The 10,956-nt window shown below is 36.3% G+C and overlaps 1 protein-coding gene across 1 annotated transcript in view; it reads right to left on the minus strand.

Moving 5' to 3' along the window:
• The window catches only part of GLO1 (glyoxalase I), a 24,577-nt gene that overhangs the window by 10,132 nt on the left and 3,489 nt on the right, over positions 1 to 10,956 (minus strand). The window contains exon 2 of the mRNA XM_012658129.1: positions 762 to 847. Within this exon, the coding sequence (XP_012513583.1) occupies positions 762 to 847 (86 nt within the window). The remainder of the gene's footprint in view (positions 1 to 761; positions 848 to 10,956) is intronic.

Below are 10,956 nucleotides of genomic sequence, written 5' to 3' on the forward strand. Positions count from 1 at the left end.
AATTATAGTACTTATTTATAAATGGAAACAGGTATCTTGAAAAGAGAATTTTGTTTATTTTTAGTGAAAAATATACTGTATTATTTTATTGTTCTTTCACATATATATACCACTCAGTTTAATAAAAACATTTATTGAGTTCTTAAATTTTTCTGTCAATGTCCATGGAGCTTATCTAGGCAGTAAATTTAAAGATCATTATTTTATTCTTTATGTATCTATAGGATCAAAAACCAACAAAAAGCTCATGTTATTTAGGGAAACAAATCAACAAAATAATTTGTCAATTATACCTCAATAAAGCTGGAGAAAAAGAAAAATAAACAAGTAAATATGCTTTAAGGATTGAAAGATCAGTGGATATTACCTGCTCGGAAAAAGAAAATGTAGCCTATAAAAAAGGCCAGTTCTGTAAATCCTTATATCTGTATCTTTTCTGAAATAAACAAGAGGCTAAAAGTGGTCAGAAGATCAAGAGGGGTCTGACTATATTAAGGATTTAGCTGATAGCTCTCAAAGAGAAGGGAGATTAGAGAAAATGCAACTAGTTGTGTCTTTTGTTGCACATTGAGCCTGGCTGGGGTAGAGAAGAAAAGGAATTTAACAGGAGTCCTCTCTAGTCACCCCTAGTCATGCCTAGACTCCTGGCCAGAAGGACTTTTGTTACTTTTGAAACAAACTTTAATTTTTTAAATGGGTCTGAAAACATTCGTACATTTGCAAAGCCAAGTATTTAAACATTAAGGTGACAATATTTTACTTACGTCATTCCAAGAACTCTAGTATAAAAATCCAATGACTTCTTAGGATCCTTAATTCGTAGCATGGTCTGCTGCAATAGAAAATCCTAAGGAGAAACAGTATATGTTAAACACCTTTAATTTTTTTTACCACTTATTACCAACATTAATTGTGCTTTCTGTGACATGATACAAAAATAGTCTACCATTGTAACATAATGTTAAAAAAGAAAAGAAAAACTGTCCTCTCACCCTACCCTGGACATCATCTGGATGCGATTCCCTTATCTCTCACCTACAATTTCCTATGGCTCTCTGCCCAGTGGTGTTTTTTGGCTGCAGTCCCATGTGGGCAGGTCCAAAGTGCTAAGGAGTTTACACTCCAGAAATGACTTTCGACAAATGGTGGATAAAAAATTTGGCATCCTTGTCCCCTAGTGGGGCAATTGTGAGGCATGTTCCACGAAGTCCCTCAGCGGCTCCACAGCAGGACCGTGCCCCACTTGCCCAGGGGGTAATCTGCTCGTATACATCTATTATTGGCCTTCCTTCTCCACTCCTCAGAGATCTCAGCGACCACCTCCCAAAGAAACTATTTACTACCTTGTCTCCACTCTCCTTTTGGGCTACCTCAACTAAGACACCGATGTTACAAATAACGAGTTTGATCACTATATTATTTGCTGAATGAATGCATACATGCTCTTCCAGAAGCATTTACTGGTAACCATGTAAATTAGCAAGAAGTTACTGACTAGGTCCTAGACTCCTAAATAACTAAAAGGGTAAAAACTTACTATTGCTAATACCTTTGTGAAACTGTTCAATTTACATATCAGGAAGCAGAAAGCTTGACTGAGAAAAAGGTAGAAAGTATATAAATTCATGGAGTTGAGATTATCATCAGCGTTAGTAAAACTAAGGAGTTTGACTTCATTAGATACAATAACTGCGTGTGAGGTCTTACTATCTACAGATATTCACATTCCCATTTTATAGATGAGAAACTGACACTGAGTAATTAAATTAATTGTCCAAGGCTTCTGATTCTGAGTTCAGGTCTCCTTTTACTACAGGTACCTTCCAGACCATGAGTCTGTTAACCTCATCAGTGCTTCCAAATAGATTTTTTTCTGTTATACCCATGGACTTAGGAAAATAGGCCTGAAAATTCTGACCATTTCCTTTACAGCCAGATAGCTATCTCTCCCCTATAACGCACATCATACAAAATACAAATATACTTCATTCTGCATCATTAGGAAATTATATTTTTCTATTTTGCTAAATTTTAAATAACCAAGATGTACTTTTTTTTTTTTTTTTGAGACAGGATCTTACTCTGTCGCCTGGGCTAGAGTGCAGTGGCACCATCACAGCTCAATGCAACCTCCAACTCCTGGGCTTAAGCAATCCTCCTGCCTCAGCCTCTGAGCAGCTGGGACTACAGGTGGGCGCCACCATGCCTGGTTAATTTTTCCATTTTTTTGTAGAGATGGGGTCTCTCTCATATTTAGGCTAGTCTCGAACTCCTGGCCTCAAGCGATCCTCCTACCTCAGGCTCCCAAAGTGTTAGGATTATAGGCACAAGCCACTGCATCTGGCCAAAATGTAACTTTTAAGCACCTAAATTCTAATTTAAAACAAAACTAGCCTAAAAACTACTTTATCTTATTAAAACTGATCTTAATGAACACACTTAAATTCTTTATTCACAGTTAATAATCACTTAAAAGGCAAGTTACATGTTTCTAGAATATTTGGGTTGCTTTTCTCAGTCAGATGCTATATTCCTAACGGTCTCAGTTTTAACAAGCAGCTGAGAAAGAGAAAAGTAGCTCTTGACCTTCAGATCTGGCCTGACACAACTAGGCCTTGGTTTTCTCCTGTTGAATATAATCTCAAATATACCTACAAAGTCACTCTGTTACTGCAAAGAAGTGAGACCAAAAATTAAAAAAAAAAATTAACAAGCAGCAAGACTACCTCTGCTTCATATTCCAGCAGATTAAAAGAAGACACTGTGAGCACTACAAAAATAACAAACATCCTCATCTCCCAGGTAATATGAGTGACTGCTGCTTCTCTACCAGTTACAAGTTTGCTTGAGGAGGCCAGCTCCAGGACAAAACCCCACGTGCGATCTTTCATGCTGGACCAAAGGCAATTACATAGGCTTTAGCTAGCAGGCCTAATGGGGGAAAGCTGGCCTCCCACACCAGACTTGGTGCTCAGCCAGTGACCGCAGTTTCTAGAAAGTGTTGCAGGCAAGGACTAAATTCTAGAGATGTCCCTGGTTATTCTATCAAACACTAACTTAGGTGCTACTGTGAAGGACTTTGCGGTAGAATTAAGGTTACTTATCAGTTGACCTTAGAACAGGGAGATTAGCCTGGATTATCTAGGTGGATTCAATGTAATCACACAAGATCTTAAAAGCAGAAGAGACAGAGAGATACGGCAAAGAGGGCAGAAGAGAGGTGTGGCAGTAGGGGAGGCTGGAGAGATTCCAAGCGTGAGAGGAGTCAACCTGCGGCTGCTGGCTATGTACGCGGTACGGCCATGTAGGTAAGGAGTTAAAGGCTGATGCCTATGCCCACTCCCAAACTGACAGCCGGCAAGGAACCCGAGACCTCAGTCCTACAATGGAAAGAAACTGAATGCGGGAAACAGCCTGAATGAGTTTAGAAGCAGATTCTTCTCCAGAGCTTCCAATAAGGAAAGCAGCCCTGTCATACTTTGCTTTTTAGACCAGTGGGACCTATGTTGGACCTCTAACCTACAGAATTATGAGATAACATACATCCAACCAAGCTGCATCCATCAATGGTCTCTTGCTCAGTTACGGAAAAAAAGGATAAAATCTAAAAACTACCTTTTAAAATCTGTTCTGTAGTGACTCAGTTCACATTTTATCTCTTCAACATCTTTCGAGTACCAACATTAGTATTGCCAGACTATAAATGACTTTATCATTATTTCTGTTCAGTCCATAAAGGCTATACTCAAATCCAGGTACCTTAGGCCCAGAATATTTTTGCTACAGTTGCCATGCCAAATACTTGCCCAAAGTTAGACAATGCTACCTATCCTATCCCTATCCTATAATCTTTCTGGAAAGCAATTTGGATCTCAAGAGTCTTCAAGAAATCATACTCTTTGATCAAGATGTTCTTCTAAAAATCTACCAAACAATTAGAAATTCTGACAAATATTTATGTACAAAGACGTTCATCAAAACACGAACATAACTACTATGTGCCAGACATTGTTTTGAGTGATTTAAAGAAACCAATTCATGTAATCTTCACAATAACCCTATGAGGTGTAGTATTGTCACCCCCATTTTACTGCTGAGAGAATAAGTGGCAGAGAAAAAAATCCATCCCAAGCAATCTAGTTGCAAAGTTCTTGCTTTCAGCCACCTTGCTAAACTGCCTTTCACAAGAAAAGAACAGCTAAAGTATTACTCAGTTACAATAGAATACTATGAAGACAGTTAAAATGCTGCTTAGAAGTATATTAAATAGCATGGGGATATAAAGATGCAATATTAAATTTAAAAAGCAGAAAAAATATATACATATACAATTTAATGCTATTAAGATTAATTATATCTTAAAATTAATATTAAAGCCTTTAATTATATTATCTATTAACAACTATGTATACCTGTATAAATACATACATATAAAAGTATATTAAAATTAACTTTTAAAAACCTACACATGACAGAATTAAAGAGATATTCAATGTTAGTGGATTTATTTATAAAATAGAGGTTTATAAATCCTTTACTGCAAATTGTTAAATGGATTTAAAAGACAAGTAGGGCTTGCTTTTTATAAAATGATCAAATTATTCTATGCTCAGCTAACAGAGTTTTCTTTTTATCACCAAAATATTCTGTTAACTGTCTGTACTTCTGGTGAACACTTGTTTGATCTTGAGAAAAAGTTCCTGTTTTAAAAAGTTCCTAAAAGTTACTATTGTTTCTTGTTGTTTCTAAAATATTGTTTAAAATAAATTTCATGTTTAAAAAAGTAAGACTTACGTTCATTTCTTGTTTTATCTGACAATTCTTAACTGTCTTTCCCTTATCATGCTCTACACGTGGAACGACAAAAGATGTCTTTTACGCCTAAGCTATCTTTGGGTTTCCTAGGATGGCTACTGGGTGACAAAGATTTGTTCCTTTGCCTTATAAAAAGGTAGAAAAACAGAAATAATCACTTTTGGGGGGCATGCATTATCCAAATTTAATTAACTCAAAACTACTGTGAGAAAACTTTAAAGGTATAATCAAAGATGCATGTCGTACCTGTGTATAATACAATCCTAACAAAACCGTAAGAGTGGAGCAAGGATAAAGGAGCAAGGCCACTTTGAGTACCTCTATACGGATTTTTTTGATATAAGGTATGAGACTTGGGTAGAACTTCATTTTTTAACCTAGGGATGTCCAATTGTTCCAGCACCATTTGTTGAAAAGGCTATCCTTCTGTGAACCTTAAAGAGCTAATCCTTCAAGATGGATCCTGAGTGGCTAATTGGGTATAAATTCAAATACAGCCAACCAGCCATTTGCTAACTAGAAGTCACACTCTTACGCTTGAGTTCCCAGAAAACTCACCCCTGTGTCTAACTTTGGGACTTTCATAGTTGCTTGTTCCCATTCACACTGCTTGAACTAAGCAACCAGAGCGCACCTGTATCAACCAATCACGGCTCAGCTCTATCAACCAATCAGAACTCAGCTACACTGCCGAGTCAGAACTAAGCAAGTTTGAATCTTTCATTTGCATAAACAGACCTGGGTGGGAACTCTTGCCATAAAACCTGAACCTTCCCTTTGTTCTCTGAAATGCACATTTCTTTTACACTGAAGGCTGCATCTCCCCAGTTTGCAAACTGTTCACTAGAATAAAGTCTTTCCTCCAAATTCCTTTTCAGAAGCATTTTGTTCACATTCTCTCCATTGAACTGCTTTTGCATCTGTCAAAAACCTGTTGCGCATATTAGCGTGGGTCTATTTCTGGGTTCTCTATTCTGTTCCACTGATTTGTCTATTTCTCTGCCAATATCACAGAGCAGTGATTACTGCAGCTATATGGTAAGTCTTAAAATCAGGTTCTTCCTATTTTTTTTTTTTTTCAAAATTGTTTTTCTAGTTTCTTTACCTTCCATATAAACTTTAGAATAACCTTAACTATATCTAAAAAAATTTGATAGGTATTGTGTTAAACATTGTGAACTAAAATAAAATCGTAAGACTACCCCTCATACCAGCTGACTGAATGGACCCCCTCTTGGCCAAGGGGATATCCTAAAACCAAATTGCCTGCCAGGAGGTGGGAGGTCAGACGTGCCACCATGCCCCCCTCCCCTCTTGGAGATATCCTTTGCAACTCATTAACAGGCCTAAGGCTATACAAGACAAACCTGCAGGTCCTCAATTTACACCACAAATATATAGCCAGTGGCTTGTTTCTGATTTGCAGGCTTCCTTATCTTAACATTCCAAACATTAAGACAAAGCTTCACGTCTTTAACCAATTACAAGTCAAAAAATTTTAAACCCACCTATAACTTTTAAGCACCACCCCCCTTGAGATGGCCCACCTTTTCGGGCCAAACCAATGTATGCCTTCCATGTATTGATTTATGACTTTACCTGTAATCTCTGTCTCCCTGGAATGTATAAAACCAAACTGTAACCCAACCACAGCGAGTCCACTTGCTCAAGGCTTCTTGGGCGTGGCTCTGGGTCATGATCCTCAAATTTGGCTCAGAATAAATCTCTTTAAAATTATTTTACAGAGTTTGGCTTCTTTTCCATTGACAACGTGTATATCAATTTGGAGAGAAACGACATCCTTACTGTTCTGTCCAATCATGAACACAATATGTCTCTCATTTACTTAGCTCTTCCTTGATTTCTTTCATCAGCATTGGTTTTCAGCACACATGTCCTGTAAATGTTTATTAGATTTATATATCTAAGTATTTCATTTTGTTGAGCAATTTTAAATGGCAATGTATTTTTAACTTTGGTGCCCATATGTTCTTTGCTACATACAGAAATACGATTGATTTCTGTATTTTATTTTGTATCCTGTAACCTTGCTGAACTCACTCATTAATTCTAGCAATTTTTTGTAGCTTTCTTAGGATTTCCTATGTTGACAATCATGTCTTCTGCAAATAGGGATTGTTTGATTTCTTCCTTTCCAACCTATATGCCTTTTGTTCCTTTTCTTGCCTCACTGCACTGGCTAGACCTTCCAGCACTATGTCAAATAAGAGTGGTAAAAGCAGACACCCTTGCCTTGTTACCAAAATTAGGGAGAAAGCATCACCATTAAGGTAATATTAGCTGTAATTTTTTTAATAGATGCTATCAAGTTGAAGAAATGCCCCTCTATTCTTTTTTTGGAACTTTTTAAAAATCATGAATGAGTATTAGATTTTGTCAAATGCCATTTCTGCATCAACTGGTATGATCATGTGATTTTTCTTCTTTGCCTTCTTAATATTGTGGATTATATTGATTAATTTCTGAATATTGAACCAGACTTCTATCCCTGGAATAAACCCCACTTGGTCATGGTATATAAGAGTGTGTGTGTGTGTGTGTGTGTGTGTGTGTGTGTGTGTGTATAGACAAAGACGTGAAGCTTTGTCTAAAGGCTTGGAATGTTAAGATAAGTAAGTCTGCAAATCAGAAACAAGCCACCAGCCATATATTTGTGGTATAAATTGATGACCTGCAGGTTTGTCTTGCATAGCCTTAGGCCTGTTTCTAAATTCTGTTTGCTAATATGTTGTTAAGGATTTTTACATCTATATTGGTTAGAGATACTGATCTTTAGTTTTCTATTTTTGTACTGTCTTCATCTGGTTTTGGTATCAGATTAATACTAGCTTTATAAAATGAATTGAGAAGTGTTCCCTCCTCTTCAATTTTTTGGAAGGGATTATGTATATTGATGCTAATCTTTCTTTAACATTTGGTAGAATTCTCCAGTGAAATCACCTGGATCTGAAGATATCTTTTTTGGAAATTTGTTAACTATAAATTTAATTTCCTTAATATATAAAGCTATTCAAATTATTTAATTCCTATTGGGTGAAGATGTGGTAGTTTGTTTTTCAAGGAATTAGTCCCTTCATAGTTGTTGAAATTATGTATATGGAGTTGTTTTCAGTATTCCCTTACCTTTTTGATGTCGGCAAGGTCTGTAGTGGTATCCCTTATTTCATTCCCAATATTGGTAGTTTGTGTCCTCTTTTTTTCATCAGTCTTGCTACAGGTTTTGTCAATTCTCTTGGTCTTTTCAAAGAACCAGCTCTGTTTCAATGATTATCTATTAATTTCATTGATTTCTGCTCTTTAGTTATTTCCTTTCTTCTACTTCCTTTGGGTTTATTTTGCTCTCCTTTTTCTAGGTTCTTAGGAGGAAACTTAAATTATTGATTTGAGACTTTTTCTCCTTTAAAATGTTCGCATTCAGTGCTATAAATTTCCCTATTTGTCCTGTTTTTAGCTGAGATTCCTTTTCATTTCTATTCAGTTCAATATATTTTTTAAGATTTCCTGAGACTTTCTCTTTGATCCATGGATTATTTATTTAGAGGTATGTTGTACAGTTTCTCAGTATTTGGATATTTTCCTGTTATGTTTCTATTACTTATTTCTAGTTTAATTCCATTGTGGTGAAACATACATTGTGACTGAAGAATTGTATGATTCAATTCTTTTAAATTTGCTGAAGTTGGTTTTAGGACCTAGGGCATGGCCTACTTTGGTATATGTTCCATGAACATTTGAAAAAAGGGGTATTCTGCTGTTGTTGGGTAGAACACTCTATAAATATTGGTTAGATCCTGTTTGTTGATGGTGTTGAGTTCTATATCCTTGCTAATTTTCTGTCTAATTCTATCAATTGTTGAAAGAGTTTTGAAGTCTCTAACTATATTTATAGATTTTTCTATTTCTCCTTTCAGTTGTATCAGTTTTTGCTTCATGTGTTTTATAGCTCTATTGCTTGGTTGGACACATTTATGATTGTTACATCTTCTTGGTCAATCACAACTCTTATCATTATATAATAATTATATCATATAATGTATACATAATTATATCATATAACGTACTTCTCTGTCTCTGGTAATTTTCTTTGCCCTTAAGTCTACTTTATCTGATATTAATATAGCCACTCTTGTTTTCTTTTGACTAATGTATGCATGATACATCTTTTCCTTCCTTTTACTTTTAACTTGCCTGTATAATATTTGAAATGAGTTTCATGTATAGAGTACTTCTCTGTCTCTGGTAATTTTCTTTGCCCTTAAGTCTACTTTATCTGATATTAATATAGCCACTCTTATTTTCTTTTGACTAATGTATGCATGATACATCTTTTCCTTCCTTTTACTTTTAACTTGCCTGTATAATATTTGAAATGAGTTTCATGTATAGAGTTGGGGCATGGTTTTCAATCCACTCTGTCAATCTCTGCCTTTAATATACTTATATCTAATGTAATTATTGGAATGTTAGGGCTGAAGTTGCCTATTTTATTTATTTTTGTTTTGTTTTGTTTCCTTTTTTTTTCTTTTTGCCTTTCTATGGGTCACTCAAACACTTTTAAAATTCAATTTTATCTACAGTGTTATTGCATTTATCTTTTGTACAGCTTTTTTAATGGTGGCTCTAGGTGTTACTATATATATGTAACTTATCACAGTCACTTGGTGGCATCATTTTATCAGTTTGAATGAAGTGTGGAAACCTTACCTCTTTAAAATCCCTTCACCCTCTCCCATTTATAACTGTCTTGAAATATTTCCACTGCTGGGTTGGGGTGGAGTTTCAGGTTTCTCATGTGTTTCCACTGATACGGCAAGGGGGGACAATCCCAGCAGGATGAAAGTCCTGGCTTCCTACTCAGCATTCCCTGACATCATCCTAGCAGGGGAAGGTTGGGCACATCATTATAGCCTGCAGGTTAAAGTCTAGGTTCCCCACCCAGCTTTTCCTGGCATGGGTGGGGCTGGGGCCAGTTTTTTCAGTGGTGTCTAGCTGGAGTAGAGCAGTTACTGTCTAAAAGTCTTCTGTCTTGCTAGGAGATATTGTCCCTTTCCTGGTCCTGTGGCTAGAGAGAGCAGATTTTTCAGTAGGCTTTTTTTTTTTTTGTCTGCATCCATTGGCATTTCCAGGTTGCTAGCTTCTTCAGCTCCAACTCTGAGCTATATGAGGCAAAAAGAAAACTCAGGAAACTCACCACCAATCTGCCTTCTTCTCACCACCTTTTAGAATCTTCCTTTTTCTTTTACATATCATGTCCAGAGTTTTTAGAGTTTTTACTTGTACTTAGCAGGAGGAATAGGGAAAAGTCTGTGTACTACATCTTCCCAGAAGCAGAGGTTTTAAAAAATACTTTATACAGTTGCCCCCCACAACAGGATATGAGTGTATTTGGTCACTGTATCCAGGATAAATCAAACTTACAGGAGTCTACATAACTCAAGTGCAGGGAGAAGATCCACATCAGGTATGACAATCACCCTAGTGTAGAAAGCCCTATGTCACAGGAGCAAATATCTCCGGTAATAACTCCATAGGCACAGCTTCCAGAATCTCCACAAGGGACAGTTATAAGAGTGACTGCATTCAGGGAAGTCCAAAGCTATGGCTTCCTATCAGGTATTTATAATTCTCTCTCTCCAGATGCAATATACCAGTTGAGTTATTTTTACCATAAGGAAAATTGCCTAATAACAAAACACCCATTTTTCATTGTTTCCTGGGAAATGGAACTCGAGAATTAACCCAAAGTCAAATTCTCATAAAAGGGGAAAGGGTTTATTAATTCTGTATCCCTAAGTGTCATACCTCCCACAAAACAAAAATGGTTTTCTTTTTTTCCTGACTTTTAAAAATGATCTTTTCAACTACACTTGGTATATCTTGAGGGGAACAAGATCATTTTACTGAGTGACAACTGGAGTAGATGGTTGATGTACAATATGGTGGGATACATTTTTTCCTTTCCTCCTAGTGTTACTTCCCTGACTCAATCTATGTCAGAATGTGACAAATTGGGAAAAAGTCCCCAAAACAAGCACATATGGTTGTTGTATACTTCTCCGACATCAAATTTTATTACTGTCCTCCCTAAGCTGATCATCTCAAACATTTTCTATTTCATAC

The sequence above is a fragment of the Propithecus coquereli genome, unplaced genomic scaffold (assembly GCF_000956105.1).
Source record: "Propithecus coquereli isolate 6110/MARCELLA unplaced genomic scaffold, Pcoq_1.0 Scaffold574, whole genome shotgun sequence".
NCBI lineage: Eukaryota > Metazoa > Chordata > Mammalia > Primates > Indriidae > Propithecus > Propithecus coquereli.